Source organism: Protomyctophum parallelum (genome assembly GCF_964188405.1).
Source record: "Protomyctophum parallelum genome assembly, chromosome: 5".
Taxonomy (NCBI): domain Eukaryota; kingdom Metazoa; phylum Chordata; class Actinopteri; order Myctophiformes; family Myctophidae; genus Protomyctophum; species Protomyctophum parallelum.
The window spans coordinates 33,550,699-33,574,717 of record NC_139702.1 but is presented as its reverse complement, the minus strand read 5'-3'; the positions used below and the strand labels follow the sequence as shown (position 1 = coordinate 33,574,717).

At 45.5% G+C, this 24,019-nt stretch overlaps 1 protein-coding gene across 1 annotated transcript in view; it reads right to left on the bottom strand.

The window, feature by feature from the left end:
* The window catches only part of tnrc6c1 (trinucleotide repeat containing adaptor 6C1), a 75,268-nt gene extending 52,463 nt beyond the window's left edge, over positions 1-22,805 (bottom strand). The window contains exons 1-3 of the mRNA XM_083765652.1: positions 21,889-22,805; positions 6,009-6,109; positions 4,819-4,840 (exon numbers count right to left, since the gene is read on the bottom strand). Of these exons, the coding sequence (XP_083621778.1) occupies positions 4,819-4,840; positions 6,009-6,071 (85 nt within the window). The 5' untranslated portion in view covers positions 6,072-6,109; positions 21,889-22,805. The remainder of the gene's footprint in view (positions 1-4,818; positions 4,841-6,008; positions 6,110-21,888) is intronic.
* Positions 22,806-24,019: the final 1,214 nt, after the last annotated feature.

Genomic DNA, 24,019 nt, shown 5'->3' with positions numbered 1-24,019 from the left:
GTCCGGTCTCCAGGCGAGCCTGCGTCCTTCATATATTTTTTTTTCTGCTCTCGTTGGACTTAACTTTAAAAGTCCAATGGAACACCTCTTTGTAACGGGCCGCTGTAGTATAGTGGTATAATCCCTCGCCTCTCTATTATTTTTTGCTGAGGACGCTGGTTCAATTCCCGCTCGCGGCAGACCACAATTATTATATTTTAGACAGACACACAGACAGACAGACAGACTGCCTGTCTGCCTGCCTAATGTATTGTAAATAATGTATTCATTCCATACGGCTATTTTTTTTTAATATAAAAACTTTTGTCTTTCGCGCGATTCGAACCAGCGTCGTCAGCACCAAAACATTGAGAGGCGAGTGATTAAACCGCTAGACTACAGCGGCCATACGTTACAAAGAAGTGTTTCATTGGACTTATAAAGACAATAGCACCCAGCTGCAGTCTCGCAAGGGGAGGGACCGGAAGTGCTTTTATTTCCGGCTTCCACGTGCACAAGCGCACATACACGCATGCGAAATATAATGCAATATGTAATAATCAGCTCATACACTATAAAGACATTATTGCATTATGAAGTTTTATTACAGTATGAGTCGCCTATGTGGAGGTTCTTAATGTAACACATTATTACATTATAGAAAAATCTATTAAGTTATGTGCTCGTCTTTTAATTACATTATGAGCTGATTATTACATTATGAGGTCAGATGTAGAGTTGCTGGCCGCCTCAGCTCCATATATGGAGATCTAGGTGATGATCCAGTCTTTTCAATGTATGGCTATCCAGGGTTTGATGAGGTCAGTGTCGGGATCTTATATCATATGGAAACGGCCATATATGGTGGTGTGACGTGTCATGAGGCGTGACCATATATGGAGGCATGACACGAGGCGTGACATGACACACTTACTGACTGACTGACGGGAAATGCAGGTTTTCATAGTAAATTAAATGCATATGGTCGTGTGTCTGTGGTCTATGGTCTGGACATGGTGTGTGTGGGACAGGGGTACGGGGTTATAGCAACTTATTACATTACTTAAATGCCTTGATATCATTATGTTATAATCGACCATATAGGCCTAGCCTATTATTGCATATCATTTTATTATTGTTAGATTTGCATTTCTTCAAATATGCACACTTATACCACCAACTAATAAGCTTTCAATTAAAATATTACCTACAACAAACTACTTCAAACTTTTCCAAACCGACCACGTAATTATGTTTAAGCACAGATGGTACTATATACACCCGGCATTTAAGCGCGCACCAGCAAGTGCGTGTCGTGCACGCGCATTATATTTCGCGTGCGTGTATGTGCGCTTGTGCACGTGGAAGCCGGAAATAAAAGCACTTCCGGTCCCTCCCCTTGCGAGACTGCAGCTGGTGCTATTGTCTTTATAAGTCCAATGAAACACTTCTTTGTAACGTATGGCCGCTGTAGTCTAGCGGTTTAATCACTCGCCTCTCAATGTTTTGGTGCTGACGACGCTGGTTCGAATCGCGCGAAAGACAAAAGTTTTTATATTAAAAAAAAATAGCCGTATGGAATGAATACATTATTTACAATACATTAGGCAGGCAGACAGGCAGTCTGTCTGTCTGTCTGTGTGTCTGTCTAAAATATAATAATTTTGTTCTGCCGCGAGCGGGAATTGAACCAGCGTCCTCAGCAAAAAAGAATAGAGAGGCGAGGGATTATACCACTATACTACAGCGGCCCGTTACAAAGAGGTGTTCCATTGGACTTTTAAAGTTAAGTCCAACGAGAGCAGAAAAAAAAATATATGAAGGACGCAGGCTCGCCTGGAGACCGGACCGGCGAGGCGCACGTCGCAAACGGGTAGATATAGTCGCGACGAGTCACGTTCTGCCGCGTCGAGTCCAGCTCACGCCACAACGGGTAGATATAGCTGCGACGAGTCCCGTTCTGGCGCGACGGAAAATAATAGTCAACCTATTACGTCCCAAACGGGTAGATATAGCCGCGACGAGTCCGTTCTGCCGGGACGAATTGATATTTACGCCAGGACGTACTCGAATATACGTTGCGACGGAAAAATATACGTCGCGACGTACGTCGTCCGTCGTGAAGGAATTTCGCTGTCTCTCCTTGTTGCACAGGGGCAAGCTGACCAACAAACAGTCAATCTCCGCTGCCCTACATGTCCATCTCTCTCATTACAACATATCATGAAATGATATCCATGGCATTAGTCCTGCACTATAATGGCACCGTCATTGACTCCAACTGTCATTGTTGCCACTCATCTCATTGCTTCATTACCTTCTTTCCTCCCCCCCCCCTCTCTTTTGTTCTAACCATGCCACCTAAAAGACTTTTCTTCCCTCACAGTTTATCATCAACATAGCATCTTCCTCCTCCTAAACCACCTACCCATTGTGCACGCATGCGCGTTGTGCGTGCACACCCACACACACGCGAAATGTGACAGACGCATAATATATGCATATGCAATTATGCATATATGCCCATGCATACAATACAATATGCATATCGTTTCCGCCAGGTTGAAACCTCACATCTCCATACTTTTTATTCTTTCATGTTATTTTCCCACTTCATCATTATCAACTACAGTGTCATGCAAAAGTAGCAAAACAAAAATCTACAAGCTCACAACATGTCACATTTTTTCTGTTTTGGACATACAAGGTTTCCACCCCGACGGCGACGACGTTCATACCATTGTATTCTTGTATGTGGCACAACGAACGAACACCACCCAGATGTGCAATTATAACAGCGCATGTTTACATGCAGCCACATTCAGGGTGTTCATTTAACACCAACAGTGTTAATTAACACAGGATGTTACCGTGCGGGACAGAGCCTCTTTGGGCCAGACGTGTTGTAGAGATGCTCAAGGATTACCTCCTGCACCCACAGCTTAAGAAACAAAACAGCTGGCTTTTCCATAAGTTGTATGTGTTAAAACAGCTTGTTCACTCGTTTCTCCACGAAAACACGTTATGATTAATCTTTTGTCGCTGCAAGTTTGCTCAACGGCTGGCGATACCGCCCGACAGCGTGTTTTGCGGGTTCCACTCCCGATCCCGACGACCTTTGCTGCGTGTCACTCCCCATTCCCTGTCAGCCTTCTCTGTATCTATCAATAAAATTATCTTAAAATGTTAGCGAATCTCATAATGCAAAGGGTTTGAAACTTGGGTATCAGCATGTTCAATCCATTTTCCCCCCAGACAGAGTGACATGTTAGGGAGCTAATTAAAATGAAGAGTGCTAAACTAACACCCACACAAAGTGACATATTTCTTCGAGAGTAACCTAAGTGGCCGACGCTGTACACAGCCTTCAAAACCAGACTAATAGGCACAGCTCACAGACAGGCCGGTGAAACGGAGATCGCCTAATTAAAAATGTCGGGTCAAAGGTGACGGAAACCCTTGGCGACCTTAGTTAAAGCCCAACAGTCGTCACACCCAGATGGTCAGGTTGGTGCTCAGGCTGGATACACACACACACACACACACACACACACACAAATGTGTGTACGGCAATGCGCATTGTGGCACACGTGCAAATAAAGAACACAGTCATAGATCTTTATGTGTACAATGTAGTAAAAAAAAACTCTACACATACATACACTCCATGGAGAAGTGCTGCGGAATAGTATTAGTCAATAGACTACAGCCTATTGAGACTGCAGAAGTCTCAATAGGCTGTAGAGTAGACTGACGCAAAGCCCCGAGTCCATCTGCTGCACCCTCGTCTCATGTAGCTTCCGCCTACCAGTACGTTTGGTGACATCTACATTCAATGTAGTGGCTAGAACTGGGTCGAAACAATAAGAAACACCTTATTCACATTTGGACGGTGTCTAGATTGGTTTAGTAGTCATAGGTTTATTGGCGTCCGGTTTCTCCACTGTCCTAGACCTAGACAGTACCTAGATTTCCCCTGACATTTCGGTATGTGGAGACTTGCGGTCGACCTGGCTACGGAGAGTAGCTGCGGCCAGGTACTAGCTTGAATGGAGGGTTAACGCCAAGACTGTCTGGCACTGGCACACATTATGGATTCCTCAACAAACCACTACATTCCTAATACTGCCTGTAATTACAGGCATCAGCAACACAGAGGTCAGCAGCACGCTCACATCAACACACACACGTACGCACACACACACACGCAATGAGGACAGACTGTTGCACCTCATCAACTTAATGTCAGCTGGAAAAAGTCTGAGAGCAAACTGGAAGAAATTCAAGCGCAATTGAATTAATAGGGGAAATGTTGTAGTACGAGTTTGTACCAGAGGTGTGTGTGCGTGTGTGTCCAAACTAATTTCACAGCAATACCACGGGCACCACCACTGCACGTAGCATCTCTTCTGAAGTCCAAGGGCGTGTGAGGACACTTTAGTTCTAGCCACACTCCACCGTGCATTTAAAGAACTGAACCCCATGACCTTCCGTATCCTGCCTGCCTCGCCTCCCGCTGTCTCCTCTCCTCTCTCTCCACCCCCAGAATCGTGCCAGTGGTGTTTCATTGCTGTAGCTGTCAGGTGCCTTCACGCTTCACTGCATGGTACTGCCAGTGTTGTCAGACAGGGCATCACTCTGTATTAGGCTACACTGGAATGGCCTCCTCTCCGTGTGTGTGTGTGTGTGTGTGTGTGTGTCTCAGTCTCAGTGTGCATCTCCATGTGTGCGCATGTGATTCTTTACGGTCATATACTGTAATGCGTGTAAAGCTGATGATAGCGGGCCTGTACAAGTGGTATAGGGTGTAGTTAATGTCATCATTATTATTGCACTCACCTTTGGTTTTGGGGTCAGCAGCCTGTGGGAAAAGGGGAGACAGAGAGAGAGAATTAGAGGGAGTTAAAAAGACAACACAGGAGGAGTTTAGAACTTTTGCACCAGTAGGCGAAATTAAAATGGTGTTAATTCACACCGGGAAATGACTCACACGATAGGGAAAACAAACAAATGTTACTGAGCAACACGATTGCAAGCATGTTCATTCCATCGCCCCCGCGTTTGCCGTTGAACGGTGGCCAGTTGGAAGAAATACAGTCGAGCTGTTCGGTCGCTTTCTGCACGCGAGGCGCTTTTTTTTTGTTGCTCGCCACAAATCTATACAAACCCTGGCCTGCGCTGTTAAATTCAATCAAGCGAGCTGTGAATTGACTTCAAGGACTACAGTCAAAAGACACAAACTCCTCAACGGTGTTTACGTGAGTATGTGATGCAGAGCGAGAGAGAACTATAGGAGGGACGTTGATTACAGTAGCTCACTTGTTCTCCATGGCCTGCCCTAATTCATATCAAACTGGGAGTGCTTGAAGTTAAACAGGGCTGTATGGATGTATGTAGCTTACCTCTAGAACGTGTGTGTGTGTGTGTGTGTGTGTGTGTGTGTGTGTGTGTGTGTGTGTGAGTGAGTGAGTGAGAGAGAGAGAGAGAGAGAGAGAAAAGAGAGTTACAGAGGGTACTTTAACACTCTAACCGCTAGCATTTATTGAAAAATGTGGATCTAATTCACGGCAAAAAAAGTTTCCAGTTGAGCTCTTATTTTGAAAAGCCACATTTCCGGTCCACCGGAAGTCAACATAACCTAGGAAGCTGAACGGAGCCTGGACAGGCCTTGTTTACAAGATGAATCCAAACCGGGGCACTGGAGGGCTCCACATCGCCGGCTCTGTGCCGTCATAGAAACGTTGTTTTGACCAAAAATGCCATCTGGGACGAGGAATAGGAGATACAGGCGATTGAAAGAAACGGATAGAATGGATTATTATGGCGAGGTCGATCTAAAATGGGCGATCTATTGTCATGACAAACAGCTAGCTACCCGATGCTAACGTAAGTAGCATTATGGCCCGATCGATCGAATGCACTATAAAAGCTCAATTGCCATTGATCTACGCCAATGGCGTTAAGCGCAGTATAAAAAAATAGGCTTCAATTGACCTAGATCTATGCCAATGGATGCTGTTAAGTCTCACCTTTTTTTGAGCAATGTCCTTCTTCGTCTTTTCTTCGTGTTTCTTCCTTCTCTTTTCTTCCATCAAATGGTTCTCTCTCTCCTGTTGCTAGCTTCTGTCAGCTGCACACAGAGAGAGAGAGAGAGAGAGAGACACTTTAGTTCAACAGGTAGTCATAGGCCCACAAAACACACACAAACACACACACACAACATACACGTGTTCACAAGTAATGACGCACACGTCTACTTGCGTGTGAACATAGGAGTGAGCTTTGTGCTTGTACACATACACAATGTACAGTAGATTCTTCACCAATCACTTTCCTTTCATCTGTTTCTGCATTGGGGCCAGAGTGCACTCAAGTGTTCAGAACAAATTCTCCATCCTCAATCTGCTTTTCATAAAGGACATGCTCCCCAGTGGGGAGATATTGAGAAGGAGAAGGAGGGAGGGAGCAAGGTACGAGTCCAAAGATGAAGCAAGGAATGCAAAGTGGCAGAAAAATAAAAACGGCGTCGAGTGGAAGTTGCTGAAAGAAGGATGGCTTAAGAGAGCAGGAAAAGGAGAAGGAAACAAGAGACTGGAAGGAAGGATGGAGAAAGGAGACTGAAAGACATGAAATGTAAAGCAAAGACCGAAAGACAGACAGACAGACAGACAGACAGACAGACAGACAGACAGACAGACAGACAGACAGACAGACAGACAGACAGACGGACAGACGGACAGATTGAAGGAGTAAGACCCAGAGGTCTGTGTGTCTCCACTGGGCAGAAGGCCAGGGCTCTGCTCTCCGAGGGCCGGGGGGAAACTAAGTGCTTCACTTCAGTATTTATTTCCTTTGGCTCAACTCTAGTGACAGCTCCTGGAAACTATTAGATGCATGAGCAGGACCACAGGGCCTAAGACACGGTGTGTGTGCGTGCGTGCGTGCGTGCAATTGATATTGGTGCATATTACTACAGTGTGTCATATCAAATCAATGAGCTCTCTCTCTCTCTCACTCTAAAACGTGCTCTTATGTGAACAGTCTCTCGTCTCCCTCATGTGTATGTGGCTATAATAACTGTTGATTCCTCTATGGAAAACATCTCGGAAAGCAAGGACAAGCACACAGCCACACACACACGCCTACCCTGCACAATAAGCCATTGTGCTCCATGGTCAGCAACTTCAAGAATTCTGCCTCACAGAATTGACAATGACAGTCAATCCACAATCACGCACACACACACACACACACACACACACACACGGCACACGCACACAATTCCTGAGACTCCGCTCAAACATATGGAGGTTTAAGTGGATAAACGGCACAAATATTTTGACTGACAGGATAGCATTGGTTATTGGAAATGAAGAAGGCATCCAGACGGACAGGCAGACAGACAGACAAAGACAGGTTGACAGCAAACAAGCAAGGACAACTCCAGCCAACCAAACACATGCACGCACTCAGGCAGGCAGGTGGCCAGCCGATGCGGTCCATAGGGCCCTGGATGTGAATCCAAACAGAATGCAATCACAACACTCCTAACAGGAGATTAATGCTGAAAGGCCTGCCTCCCGGAAAGGCTGCCAATCAAGAGGACATGGCAAACCTGGCAGAGAATAACATTGAGCGAGAGAGAGAGAGAGAGAGAGAGAGAGAGAGAGAGAGACTGGCCTTGGAAGCAGGTTTTTAATGAAAGAAAGTAGAAATGTACAACTTTCACCCTCTTGCTCGTTTCTCACACAGACACAGACACAGGCACACACACACACACACACACACACACACACACACACCTCATAATGAGAACACGGTGTGTCTGAGACATACTGCTATATCAGCAACTGGGGGAAGGCAGTCCTCTGGTAATAATAAATAAGTGTGTGTGTGTGTGTGTGTGTGTGTGTGTGTGTGTGTGTGTGTGTGTGTGTGTGTGTGTGTGTGTGTGTGTGTGTGTGTGTGGTACATGCACCTGTGCATGCGTGTCAAAATCGTAAAAACTCAGTGTTTTGAGTGGATCGGAGAGCCTCTATGTCTCTGTTGATGTAGTGAGTGTATTGTTACGTGTGTTGACATGTTTGATGTATTGCCGTGTCTGTGTTGCCTGAGGAGGACCCCCTCTAAAACCAGATGACACATCTCAAGGGGCTTATCCTTTAACCCATTCTGACCTGAGATCAGATTCTAAAAATGTCTTCTACATCCTGACAGTTTTCCATTCTGACCTGAGATCAGATTCTAAAAATGTCAGTCGCTCATCGATTTTTCAAAAATAGCAGACCTACAAGCTATGAGCTTGTAAATCTGCTATTTTTCAATAGCTAAAGCACGACATGATGCGAACACCAAAATGGGTTAAATAAGAATTTCAATATACAACGTGTCATCACGATGCCACGCGTTAGGAGCGTGTTCTGAAGAATGCAGAGAATAGAAAAGAGGGCTTAAGTGGGTAAATAAATACAAAGATAAATAATAGAAAAGACTGCCACTGTGGCCATTTATGTACTGCACACAGTCTCCGTTTTCATTTGTCCTCCATGTTGTGCCTAGTACGGTGCTCTGCTCTCAGGTATTGCAGCAAGCTGGCTGCTGCTTTCTGTCTTACGGCATGACAGCAAAACCAGGCAGGGAAAGAGAGGAGAGGAGAGGAGAGGAGGCACATGCATAACAATGGCATCCTTCCTCCCCATATGGATTTATCATCTACCTAATTTGGGCAAGCCGATACGCAAGGGAAGACATGAGGATTAGATGGATACCGGCTGGGAATCAGGAGGAGCAGTTTACTAGCTAGTTAGTGAAACATGAAGCCGGCATAACATTGTAGCGTCTAGCCATGATGGAAATGTAAGAAAGAGTGTTTCCGTTCTTTTTGGTTTCGTCGCTCCCTCTTCTCTTTCCTCGACTCTTATGCCTCATCTATGCTCCAGTGTTACAGACTGAAAATAAAAGATCTATAAGCTTACAACGGGTTGCATCTGTGATGCGTTGCGAACTTGTGTGTAGTGTAGAGGTGTGTGTGGGGGGGGGGTAGTTGCGCTGCGCACCCGACAGAGTGATATACTTCTCCAGTAAGCGGTGCAGAACCGAAAAAGTGATATACTTCGGATATATCGGATTAAATAAACACCGATGTCCGACGTGGTCTCACCAAAGAGATTATTTTAGTGATCAAAGACGTTTTTGGTCGCATCAAAGACGTTTTTCGGTCGCATTCTGACTTTTTTTTTTTTTTCACCAAATGCCAATAAAATAATCTGGGTCACGCATATTTAATAGAGTCGGTCGGCAACCGGAGACCAATGTATTATTTTGCGTGGCCTGAAGTATCAAACTGGGTTTGGGCTCGAGTCCTCCCACTCCGATTCCCTTCTCATCTTCTTCTTTCCTCTTCCTCTCTCCTGCTCGCTGAAACCATCTCCAAAGTGCCCCCCCCCCCCGGGTGCCTCATGTCCTGGGTATCAGTGACAGGACTCCCATGCCGCATGGCAGCACAATACTGCAATCAGGCAAAATGTGGCCTATTTTTAGCCACCGACCTGAAAGTACTTTAGTCCCTCACTTACACCCGTACTTACAGTACACACTGCTGGGACACCAGGGGATGCTCTGGGCGACCAGACCACGGCTAGAAGCTACACACAAGATGCAGATTCCCCTCTTAAAACTTCTTATGCCCAGGACGTGTTCCACACGTCTTCATAATTACACCCGTAGGAGGCCCAGGATGTGTGGAGACGTCTTTAGGTCCCGTTTAATGATATAAAATAAAATAAAAAAAATTGCTAGACAACGCCTTGATCGTCCGTCCCGGAGCTGTTTTGCTGCGCACGCAGCTATTCACTTTCTGGGTTTACGGGCCCACAAATCTTGCTATTATCTCTGAATCTACGGCGCTGTTCTTGTCCTAATTTCTGACTTCATCATGCATTAGCTTATATTAGCGGTTAGCGCAAGGTAGTAATGGAAGATTTCACCTCCCGGTTTTTGGGGGAGAAATGGAAGGCGGGGCTTTTCAGAGTAAAATCTGCCTGGAACTCTAGCACCTTTATTCTGAAATATTCCGGCATAGCTTGTAGGTCTGCTATTTTTTTTTTAATCGTGAAAATGCGGCACAAATCTTTGAATATATATTCTTTAAGAAGACTTTGGTTTATTTTATTTCGACATCAGGCCTAAATGGGTTAATTATTATTAAAGCCTGATTCATGCTCACTGCAGAACAGGCTTGAGGCTTCACGATGTGTTCTGAAGTTTGGGGAATGATTCAATTTCCATCCCCCCCTCAGATGACTATTATCACTTGATAACCGAAAATGTATGAGACCGTGAACCACCCTATGAGACCGTGAACCACCCTATGAGACCGTGAACCACCCTATGAGACCGTGAACCACCCTATGAGACCGTGAACCACCCTATGAGACCGCGAACCACCCTATGAGACCGTGAACCACCCTATGAGACCGTGAACCACCCTATGAGACCGTGAACCACCCTATGAGACCATGAACCACCCTATGAGACCATGAACCACCCTATGAGACCATGAACCACCCTATGAGACCATGAACCACCCTATGAGACCATGAACCACCCTATGAGACCGTGAACCACCCTATGAGACCGTGAACCACCCTATGAGACCGTGAACCACCCTACGAGACCGTGAACATGAACCACCCTATGAGACCGTGAACCACCCTATGAGACCGTGAACATGAACCACCCTATGAGACCGTGAACCACCCTATGAGACCGTGAACCACCCTATGAGACCGTGAACCACCCTATGAGACCGTGAACCACCCTATGAGACCATGAACCACCCTATGAGACCATGAACCACCCTATGAGACCGTGAACCACCCTATGAGACCGTGAACCACCCTATGAGACCGTGAACCACCCTATGAGACCGTGAACCACCCGACCGAGCCGTCACCGTCGGGCGGCCCGTCCTTGGGAGCTCGGCGGTAAAGAATAACGCAGCTGGAGCGGACGAGCTGTGGAGTACATGACTGAATAGGAGAAGATGACTCAGTCAGCGGGAGCTGGAACCACTGGGGAGATTGTGCAGAAAAATAAATGCAACATCCACAGAGGAAGAAAGAGCTCTGCAACCAGAGGGGAGAGAGGAAGGCTGAGCCATTATGGAAGGAACACGCTGTACAGGAATGGCTGGGAGGCTGGGGGAGCGTGCACTGCACACACACACACTCACACACATGCAGGTTTGATGTGCACAGGCGAGAGCGAGTCCGTCTGATGCCTGTCGTTTTTCCACCGGGGACGCGGGGTGGGGGCGGCGGGTGGGGGGGGGGGGGGGGGGGGGGAGTTGGAGCCTGGAGGCGCGAGAGAGAAGGGGGGCGGGGGGGGGATGGCATGGAGCAGAGGATGAAAGGAGAGGCAGAGCAACACCAATTAGAAACGACAGCAGCCAGAGAGGCAGACAGTGTGAGAAGAGACAGAGAGAGAGGAGGGAGAGAGAGAGAGGGAGGGAGAGAGAGAGAGAGAGAGAGAGAGAGAATTGCCCACTAGAGAACGAAAGAGTAAAAAAAGCCACAATGAAGGGAGGCCTACGGAAGCTGCCAGACTGAGGAAGAGGAGGTGGCTATATACGAAGAAGCAGTAGTATGGGGGAGGAGGAGAGCAAGGCAAGCACAGGGAATATAGAGAGAAGAGAAGAATAGCAGGAAGACAGAATGACAAGGCAACACTGGGGCTAATGCTAAGAGAAGTGTGCACAACATAATAAAGCAGGAGGGGAGAGAGAGAGAGAGAGAGAGAGAGAGAGAGAGAGAGAGAGAGAGAGTTGAAGGGAGTGAGAGAAAGAGATTTCCTGGCGCGCGTCCAAAGCAGCCATGGCCGCGAGGAAAACACACCGCTTCGGCTGTTCTGCATGACCGACGCAGACCACAGACACAACGGCAAACACGGCAGAGGAGACGACGAGAGGAGGAGAGGAACGAGGACCGGCTTCCATTTCTCTGAGGGAAGGCGATGTGACCAGGCCCCTTGCCTTGCCACACAGAGTGTGGTAAACCTACTGCCCTATATTAACCCATTCTGGGCGGGAACCTTAGAGTATATATATGAATAGAGAAGGCACCCAGAGGAAATCTTGAGGCGAAATGGACATAGTGGCCGAATGAAGGTATTGCAGCCTGGCCCCAAACACATGAACGCGCTGTCCGTTGACTAACATTGTACACGTTCACGACGGACGACGCTCGTGCGCGTTCAACGGCAGCGCGTTCATGTGTTTGGGGCCACTCACCATTGCAATCCGTCCCAGAATGCACTCTGTTCCTACCAGGAAGGAGGAGTGAATCCGCCTCATGCGCTTTTGAGCAACTTAATGCAAGTGGATGGAAGGAGAACTCGGGTGTCTTCTCTATAGATATATAACTCTATGGCGGGAACCCTTTTGGTGTTAGCATTATGCTATGCTTTAGCTATTGAAAAATAGCAGATCTACAAGCTCATAGCGCGCCACTGAGGTGGCGCGCTACGAGCTTGTAGGTCTGCTATTTTTGAAGAATTGTGAAAAGTGACATGAAAGTGTTTGAGAACGACTGACATAGAAAAACATAGCTTTTTCAAGAAAACAGTCAGGATTTAGAAGACATTTGCAGAATCGTTCCCAGGTCAAAATGGGTAAACCACCCACCGCCCACTCACCGATCCATCCAGTCCTTCCACCATGCACCCACCACCACCCATCACTCTCCATCGGCCCCTCCCTGCAGCAGTATTCAAGCACCACAGGTCTCACCTAAAGCATAATCACTGTCCTGTAATTTAGAGAGTACCACGGCAAACTAAAGATTATTTAGTCGATTATAAAACAATCAACTATTAATTAATCCATTAGTTTGTCATTATAGGCCAAGTATAAAACAATGTAACATTTTTAAATAGTGAAAATAGCTACAAGCTCATAACGTGTACTCTGCAGGCCAAAAGTGTACTGTACTCTTAGTGTACATATATGACCCCAAGTTCTAGACCTCCAGTTCTAGACCACACAGAAGGGGCGGGGGATTATTTGCACACAACAACTCTAATGGTAAATTCATTACATAGTTCAATGTTGAAAATGAGTGTTGTTATTCCCCTTTAATAGATATATAGACATTACTGAATAATTGATTTATTTTTAAATGGCTTTCCGATTATTCGATTAATCCAAAAGGTTATCAATAATCGCTAAGAAAAACATAAGTAGTAGTAGTAGTAGTAGTAGTAGTAAAGTAGTTGCAACACCAAATGAGAGTAATTCTGGGAATACCTGCCACTAAAGACTGTATGGGTGAACATACACATGGGTTTATTTGAACCACATCTGCTTGGGGGGGAAGAGAAGCCTGTACATTCCATAGCAGATAAGCGGTAATAACAAGTGCTACGTGTCTCTCTCACGTGTGTAGATAGACATACAAACAAGCTGGTTGATTTGAGAGCATTCTGTTCATGCCAATAGCCACATTCAGCAGGCGCGGATTCACAGACGACGTGGGAGCAGAAGTCACGTAATTATACTCCGTTTGTACGCCAGTGTCCCGAGCAGCACATCTATCTATAAGCTCACAATGGGGATGTGTTGTGAGTTTACTTTGTAGAATGGCTATTTTTGGCATGGGGGAAATTGTACAACTAATTATAAAATCAGGCTTTAGTAGTTTTTAGTTCACTGGCTAAACTCAGCTATGTCGGATAGGAGAACTGCTCAATGAATGGAACAAATGGTTCCTCCATCCTGCATTTCTCATATTCTTCTTGACAGAAATATGCATTGAGTGAGAGAGAGAGATGGAGAGATGGAGAGAGACAGAATGAAGAGGACGAGAGTGAAAGAGAATGAAAGTGAGAGTGAATGGAGTGTCGCTATAAATAACATCTTTTAAGTTTGCCTCTAGAAAATTAGCCCTCAGTGTACTATACTGACTGCTTCCTCTGCCAAGTCGATATGAAACTTATTTACGTGCTGGAAGCTCATTAAATAGGAACGCAACACAATGCACAAGGCCACACCATGGCCCTGAACTCTGCATGCCAATAGAGATAAAGATGTGGGTGTGTGTGTGTATGTGTGTGTATCTATCTCTAGAGTATGTGCTATTTCATTTTGTCCATCATGACTGTCTTTTGTTTGGTTGGCGTCGTGTCATTTTTAGCGAGCGACACAAGTCATACAACATAGTATAAATTGGGCTTTAAGTCGCAGTAGAGAACTGCTGTCAAAACATTATGAAGTGAATGGAGTTATAGATACAATTAGCATGCAGATAATGACACCAAACGACCATTGAACATAAATGCTGAAAGGGAAGTTGGAGACCAAAATTAAATTGGGTTTCGGGCTCATTAAGACTTAATACTGCACTTAATAGTATTTTATGAGTGGCTCTACCGGTAGCAGTTTACATAACCAGAGGTTTGACAAGGATCTAAAGAATTGATCTTTGTTCTCTTTGTTTTGTTATATGCAATTTATGCATTCCACAATTTTGTTCTCTGGTAAAGAAAATTAATGTATCAAGGCTTTTATTATTTACACTGAAAATAGACCGGCACATTGGGACACACAATTCCAATAACAAGTGTATGTACTGCATGAGTCACATTTGAACCCATGCAATCACGGTAAGTGGTCTCAGAATTAGCTTATTTTTTTTTTGTTCATTTATTTACGGATCGATGAGGAGGAGGCTGACTCCATGTAATGTAAGCAGCAGCAGTCCACACACAATGGCAGCCAATAGGCCTGAGTGGTCCAACTACACTCTCCACCAAATGCACAGCCAGCATACACTGCTGCGATACAACTGTCACAAGGCATAAAGTCCAGACGAACAAAAATGACGGAAAGGGATGGCACACACACACACACACACACACACACACACACAAAAGGTGCAATAGACACGATCGACTGGACTTCACAACCTCAAGGTTGCTTTGACATTGAAAGGCTTTACATTGTAGAGACTAGAGAGTGACCCCCCCCCCCCCTCACTCTTTTCTTTCTCTCTCTCACATACACACACACACACACACACACACAATGTCAGTCAACAATTCCCGGGTTGTCAAGAGCCCAAGCAACAACACAAGTTGATAGCAAGTGAGAGAGAGAATAAATGCTGCGTTTAGTTGAGGGAACAATAGATGCTCTGATGTAATAAAGACAGAAAGGAGTGCAAGAAGACAGTCAAGAGAGAACAAACAAACAAAACAAAGCAGCAACATGCACGCCCTGAGAGATATGGAGTGTGAGAGAGCGATAGAGAGAGATAAGGAGCGATTGGCCGCTTTCCTGTGCAGCTGTAGATAGAGGAGGGTGGGTAAAAGATGGCTCCTTAAAAAAACTGAAGACAAAGAAGAAAGATGCAGTGAAACAGACTATTTGGTTTAAAGCTGTCTCCTGGTATTCGAGTAACATAAGAAGTTTTTTTGTTAGCATATGAGTGAGCACAAGAGAGAGGCGTCTTTGCATGCTGTTGTTCTGAATTATTTACTCTCAGACAGAAGCCAAATGAGCATTTTGCTCAGGACCAAAAATGCTTTTAAGTCACACAACTCATTACACTCTCACTACATGAGACACACTTACATTTAGATATAACATTAGCTAACAGAATGCTGTTAGCATAATTTGTGCTAACGTCCTTGACATTACATTTGTGTAAATCTCTTGGCATACCGAGGGTGACACACTAGGCTGCATAATGCATAAAGATAATTTCTGTGCTTGTGCTTTCTGACGAAACCTTTCCGAAGATCGTGAAAACAGAGTAAAAACCGAAGCACTTGAACTCTGTTGATTGTGGCCGACTTGAACAGATATTAATTGGATAACAGAGCCCAGAAAACAAACAACAGACATTGGCGTACTACTTGCTAGCGGCCTCGATATGGGGCCAGAGAGGGCATGCTAATACTATTTACATAGCCTTAACCAAGGAGCTAAAGGACCCATGTCCCATCATAATCAGTGAGACTATCTAATGTCGGTATGGAATTAGGGAAAGGACAATGCGTGTGTGTGTGTGTGTGTGTGTGTGTGTGTGTGTGTGTGTGTGTGTGTGTGTGTGTGTGTGTGTGTGTGTGTGTGTGTGTGTGTCCGACAGTACCCGTCAGCTCCCATGCCATGCCTTTCCTCTCCCTTTCACATGCATCTCCTCAATTAGCCAACATGGAAGGGGGAGTTACTGAGACTGAGCGCAGTGGACATTCCCCTGGAGCTCTGCCAAACACACACACACACACACACAGACACACACACACACACACACACACACACACACACACACACACACACCTTCGGTTTGCTCACATCCCAGCCTGCCTGGTTCACCCCTGCTGGGCCTCCTAGCCCCTCCCCCTCATCCACCCCTCCTCTTGGCACAGAGGCCAGGAGAGGCCAGGAGTAAGGGAGCAGTGGTTCAGCTCCACAGCCACCACACACACTCTTCTGTTACAGAACTCTTACATCAGGATTCAGAAAGGCCCTGACCCAGTGACAAACTTCAGACACAGACACACAGACACACAGACACACACACATGAGTGTCACACTCCCATTGAGCACTTGGGACTCAGGAGGGTTAATGATATATTGATTCTGTTTGTTTTCAGGGCGATGTCTAGTCCATCCAGCCACCGAAGCGGCTGGCGAGTGGTGCGATGGGCTGCATTGCTACCTGCCGTTACCAGCGGTAACAGAGTAAAAATAACACATGGCTCTCATTACACACACACACGCACCTATATAACAACACAATACTTCAAGTGGAGTATATAGCCAGCCAGAGGACGGAGTTATACTATTACTCCCACTGCTTGCCAGTACATAACTGTTAGCCCTCACCAGACATAACAGCTGTCCGCATGTCTTTAGTACTCCCCCACTTGAATATCCCTCCACATATAGATGAAGGGGGATAATGGGTTTTGACAGAAAGCCCCCCATCGAATCCAGTTGATTCCCCCCTGCTGGAGCAGTACACTGTAGGGGGGTTAACCACTTAAGCCTTACATACTTTGTCATAGGACAACGAGGGCTTTAAGCATCGATGTGATGTGTTGTGAGATTGTAGTTCTACTTTGCCTTTTTGATTTATTGACATGCCCACACAACACTTTCAAAAGAAAAGTTGACGTCCACAGACGTTTTGGGCACTACATAGCGGGATTTCCCAGGAAGTCTGATGGCTCACAACCTGTTTTAACATACCGGTATGTGTACATTTGAAATGATTTGATCGTTTTCCCCAAATAGGGATGCCAGGGTTAATGTGGGATAGTCAAGGATGTTTTCTAGCACTAGGGGAGTGCTTTTAGGGGAGTTTTTGCAGGATCAATATCACATCACAATTGTCTTTACTGTGTAAATTGGGGCCCAAGAGAAAACAAATTGAATCAAATGGGGCTCAATGTATGCCTGATATGCATGGCCTCGTGCATTTATAAAAGGTTGAGAGTCACTGCTCTAATGCCTTCATTAAACCCGTTTGTTTTGGTCATGTAGCAGCTCGCTGCATAGTTACAGCTGATGCCCTCACTGGGAATTCCTTGTTTTGAGGTGGTTCGTCGTGAAGCCATGCGATGTCTTTACAAATAATACTTAATGTCAGTCTCACACAGAAAGTAGTCAATCAATTGGCTATTTTCGGCACGCGATACCAGCCTATGACAATAATTGTTTTGGAAAATGCAAACCAGAAAGTCTATACCAGTTTCATATTACCGGTGTTGAATTATTTTTAAAGGGACCAACTCTTGTCTCATCCATGTTGTCACCCATTGGTGCTACACTGCCGGTGCAAAAAATAAATAAATCACACCCAGGTGAAGTGAGCGGTGCCTATGATGATGATGATGTTGTATAGACCCACATGATCTCACATGACGGTAACCACAGTAACCATGCTGCTGCCGACTAATACACACAAAGTCACATGCTGGAACGGTTGGCACCGCTCAAAAATGGGAGGGATTGTTGCATGCGCCTGTGAGTAAAAAGGATAGATCTAGAAGCTAACGTGTAGTATCGCAACTCACGGTAGGCTTGTAGATCTCTTCTTTTTTGCGGGCAGCACCGTTGTACTACAGGGTAAAAATAGAATCACACCCGTGTGAAATGAGGGGCGCTCTTATCATCATACATCATCATCACACATCATCTCATTCCGGCCAATCACAATTTGCGTCCTCACCTTCGTCATCAATGTTTGTGTTACACAAACACTCAAAATTGTCCATTCATTGTCAATAGCATTTAATGTTTGTGTTGGGACAAAAATTGGGTTACATACACTAAAAGCTGGACATAGGAGGTGCTATCGCCAATCAAAAATAAGGTATAGAAGAACTCCAACAGATAGAATGTGCACTGCAGCATAAATCACATTGTCTGTAAAGGCAGATTGTGGGGACATTTTAATCGTTCATGATACATATAACGTCTTCATGTCGCACATCCCAAATCTGGACTAGCAGTTGTTTTTGCGAACGCAGTGAGCCACTTACTATGACAGCAAGGGCTGAATGTCTGTGTGTGTGTGTGTGTGTGTGTGTGTCACGCTGTTACACCACCGGCCCGCCACCAGAGGGCGCAGCTGTAGCACACACACACACACACACACACACACACACACACACACACACACACACAGGGCGCAGCTGTAGCACACACACACACACACACACACAACCACACACACACGAGCTGCGTTCGCTTCACGCGTTTGCGCGTCTTACTTGTCTAAAAAGTCAGTCAAAAGGTCAATGACTGAAGCGGGATGGATGACTCAAGGAGTTACATTGAAAATCCAAGAAAGGTTTTGGCTATTTCTTCAGCAGTTCAGCACAATGAGCAAAATATGATACACTACACGGCAACAATATCGAAAGTAACCAAACAGAATCTCAGATATTGTTTTGAAGGAAGCTGCCTGCCACAGACCGTTATTGAGAAGGAACATGGCCTGGAAGTCAGGAGTCGGGTTTGACGCTCAAGTTCGAGCCAAGCAAATGACAGCAACCTGAGAATCGGAATAGTGCTCATGTTTTGGGCATTGTGAAGTCGGACAAGTGGAGGCAGCCTTGGCTTTGCTTTCAAACAAACGATCCCGAGCCATTTACTGATAAGCAACAGCAGATAGGGTTACTGGCCGGCTTCGTCTCTCTCGTGGCTTCGTTGCAGGACACTCTAATCAAAACAAATGATGTGGTCGACTACGCCAGCGGCCTCCTTTCTAAAAAACGTTGTTTTGGCACCAAACAGGATGGATCACAGCACAGGTCCATTTAGCTGGTGCACAGTGTCAACGTGGCCAAATATATTACCATGGTTTAATGAGTCTGGTCCCAAAGAGAGGCTACATGTCTTTGTATCTGTGCCTTCATGTAAACGTGTACATAGAGATGAAGCTAGTTGACAAAACACATCATTTAGCATTTATTAGTCTGAAGCTTTCCCCCACTCTTTAAGACATCACATAATAAGACCCATCAATGTATTCTTTTGCAATGTCCACGATGGCATGTAGGCCATTACATTTATTCGCTTTACATCACTTTCTTTATTCATTGACAACACCAATGCAACACGGTTTTTCCTGACATTAAAGCTACAGTACTGTTATATTTCCATCAATTCCATGATAACAGTTGAACATCACAGCAATCCTTGAGCTAAACTTTTCATTTTTTACACTGAAAAACGAAATAAAAACAACTTCCACATCTCCATTGTAATGTCAGGCCTAACCTTCATGTCAGCGCCCAACCCAAATGACCTAATGTCCAACCACACACACACACACACACACACACACACACACACACACACACACACACACACACACACACACACACACACACACACACACACACACACACACACACACACACACACACACACACACACACACACACACACACACACACACACACACACACACAGCGAGAGAGAGAGAGAGAACACCCAGTACTGATGCCCCATTGTCCCCAATCTGTCCAGCTACTGTGGTGAAGTCAGTGGGACAGTGCCTGATGCAGTGTCTCTGGGAAGGAAAAGTCCAACCTTTTATGACACACAAGCTACTAACAAAGATACAGCTAAAGACACACAATTACAGATAAAGCTTTCCTCTCACCCCGTTCACATTATATATAAGTACATATGCATACAAACAAACAGAGGGCTGCAGGCCGACATGCTCTGCTGCACCCCCCAGATGGATGCATATATGCACTAGGCAGGACCTCTGACCCGTGGCAAGAACAGGGCAACTCTGTGTGGGTATATGTGCTCATGTCAGCTCGGCGTCAGAGGCCAGGCAGGAGGAGGCGTGCCCTGACCTGATTAACAACTGCAGCGCATTAACCAACTGCCAGCCAGGGCCTTGAGCTTGACATTAATGGTCACACACTCCCACAGCAGGGCTGTTAAAAGAAGCGCTCTCATCCACTGTGGATTCACCAGCCACCCACTCTCACAACATAGGCGCACATATAATAAACATGCATGCATAGCATACTGATGCATAGTCACACGCACAGAGTACACACACAAATTCTCCAATGCCCAGCCTGTGTGTGCGTGCATGTGTGTGTGTGTGTGTGTGTGTGTGTGTGTGTGTGTGTGTTGCACGGTGCATTTTTCATTTCATCACCGCACTGGTGTGTGACGATGGAGATAAGACTACGGTGACAGAGATGTCAGAGAGGGGAAGGAAAAACGGGGGAATAAATTGAACGAGGAAATTATGTACTTCAATTAAGACACGCAGAGGAGATATTAAAAGCTATACTCCACTGGCTATAGGGATAGGATGCAGGGAAGGGAGAAGCAATGGAAGACGACAGTTCAATCAGAATCGCTGGCTTCCTAGCTGAGCAGGGACACACACACAGAAACACACACACACACACACACAGCGTAGATGCCTAATAATGGATTTGATAGTAGTGTAGTGGTATGCTCTCATTGCTCAGTCTGTACTGGGTTCTGTGGTGAACAACAACAGTCTGCCACACTAAAGACGTTGAAATAATACAGCAATGAAGCCAACCATAACTAACTACTGTGGACCAAACAGGCTCAGTAGATATTGATGTGGGATCTGATCGCTGTCACTTTAAAGGTGTGGGCACTGGGCAGCCTTCAGTTGGCTTGAAGCGAAACATTTTTAGCAAAACTAAACAGCACGCCTAATGGCGGAACGGACCCACAATACCACTGTGCTGACTGAAGCAGGCACAATCAATGTTACTACAGTGTAATAGCAAGGCTAACTCCGTTGCCAGAATGAAAACAAAAAAAACAAAACTCAAAAACTAAATTCTGCTCTTGTCTCAGTAGTAGCCTATGCTCACATTACACACACACACATACACACACACACACACATCACACCTTGGATCTAATCCAGTCCAACTAAGCCAATCATATAAGAAGCTATAACTAATTCTCGCCTGTCTGATTCATTGACTGTTCAAATGGGAGGCTCAGGCCAGGGGAAATGGTATCAGAACAGAATTTGATTGAAAAACACAAATTGAAGTGCTGAATATTTCAAAGCCATTACTAAACTTTTCTCTGCAAATACATAAAGATGATATATATATATATGATTTTCCCCTGCACATAATGTGGAAACGAGGTCATGCCAAGATTATGACATTTTATTAAGTGGTAACAGTGCTGATATAAACCATATTAATTGTGCAGCATAGTTACAGCACAGTAAATGACCCACTGAATCCGTTACCCTTCATTCTACACATTATATGCAAGTCTAGTACCGTCTCCCCCCGGCAGTCAGCAAGCAATGACAGACACTCCTCTAAATAAGAAAAATGCCAACGTTATTTATTCAAACTCACCTGGCGTAACCACAGCTTTGGCAGCTTTCAGTGAAGAGTTGGTGCATGGCAGAAAAATATGCAGAAAAGCATTCTGGATTGCGTCTTTTCTTTAAAGTACCCGTAAAGAAATGGATCAGAATTTCAGTCGCAGTTAGAAGAGCCAGACAGACTTGGCTTTTCTTTTTTCCGTGCGGAGGCAGATCAGCCGATTGCTGCTGTGGAGCAGCTTGGTGATAAAAATACCGAGGTAAACAATGGCCAGTCAGCCAGATATATACACACAGCAAGTCTTTTTTTATGTATAGCTATAGAGTAAAATGCAGTAAAAATAACACTCGTTTGAAAACAGTTCGTTAAACGTCACGATATAATAGGGAGGAAAAAAGAAGCACTGCTAACCAACAAAAAATGCACAGGAATAAAATGTACTCTAAAAAGCAGCTAAAATTGTGTTAGTTTGCAGGTTGGCATCAGTCATTGACTGTTTTGCAAACGTAATTAATTAGGCAGTTTTTACAATTAAAAAAAAAAAAACGATTAGTTCAGTTCGCATAGAAACACCCCGATGTCGCTACACTGTAGCAGCCCAGCCAGCTAGCCAACTTGTTTTTAAAGTGCAAAAGAAATGTTTTTGTATGTTGTTGGGTCGCTGATCGCCGGCGCCGGGCAGCAGCTGGCAGCTAAGCGACAACTTCGATGATCCGACGACGAGCTGGCGGCTACCGCGAAGAATGCAACGTGAAAAACGAATCCGGCAAAATACATTCTCGATGGATCCAAATAGAGGAGTGGAGGACAGTCATAATACGCGTTCAGTCAGTGAGCTCTCGTTTTGACAGTGATCTTGCAGCCATTTTGTTCAAACTAACATCACTGAGCTCTCTCGCTCTCTCTCTCTCTCTCTCCCAGATAGAGGTGGTCTGGTATGCCTGATCTAGGCATGGTCGTATGACGGTGTCTCGCGCGGCGAGCCTAACCCGATCTATACGCCCACAACGGGGGCCGGGAGCGACGCGTTGTGGGCTTGTAGATCGGGCTATATGTTCGCCGCGGGGCACCGTCGTACGGAGAAGTATAAACCGGGCTGAAGGGCCCCCCTCATCCCATCGCCCAACCAACCAACAAAAACATCCTTAGCTCCGCCCCCCGACCGCCTCCTCCGCCTCCTACCCTTGACAACCAAGGCAGGCAGAGGCAGGCAGTCAGTCACATCTAGCCCAGGAAAAATGATGGACAGGCAGATCATATTTCTAAAGTAATTGCTGAGGCAGGGAGCTAATAGTGCTTGCTGATATGAGCAGCTTTGTGATGTTTATAAGACTAATTTGTTAGGCCACGAAGGCAGTCTCTCCATCACACTGACCCCCCCTCCCCCCCACCATATCCGTTTGTTTGTGACAGTACAATTTATGAACGTCTCAATTAAATGCTTAATGTGCATGAATTAACACCACCGCCCACATATTAATAAAGTAGTAGTATACACAGTCATGAATGAAAGTTGTTTGAATAAAACAGCAGTTTTATCACTTGCATCATGGAAAATTTTGATCTACTCAAACTAAAATGATTATTCTTTAAAGTGGGGGGTCGCCAAGTTCTGGTATACCTAAGATATATAACCTTCCTAAAAACAAATGTCTTGATCACATGCTGTCCAGAGACATGGGGGTGAGAGTTCCTGCATGGGTACGTATTCATGATGGATGAGGTGGCCTCAGTGGCCCCCTGAACCGCATCTACAGCCGTCTCAGAGAAATAAACTGTGGCCCCTGTCCATTCTCTGCACTCCTTTCTCATGGAAATGACCAGCGCACACGGACACACACATCCACATTCTGTGGTGGGAACAGGTCAAGGCTGTGGCCCACAAAGGGGGATGGCTGACCAGTAAGAATACTTTGAGCAGAGCTGTGGGCTACCATACATCACAGGCAGAGACTGTTAATGAGAAAGCCAGGGGCCGCGGCCAAAAGTTTTTTTTCTTCTTCTTCCTATTCAAGGCGAGGTGCCCAGAGCTATTAAAATGGCAAAGCTCCGACTGAATGGAGAAAGCAGATGTTCCGCATTCGGGGGTTAAGAGAGGTGAGAGCGTATGCATGCATGGGGGAATGCCTTCAGAAGTGCGGGAAATGTTGTTCAGACTGAA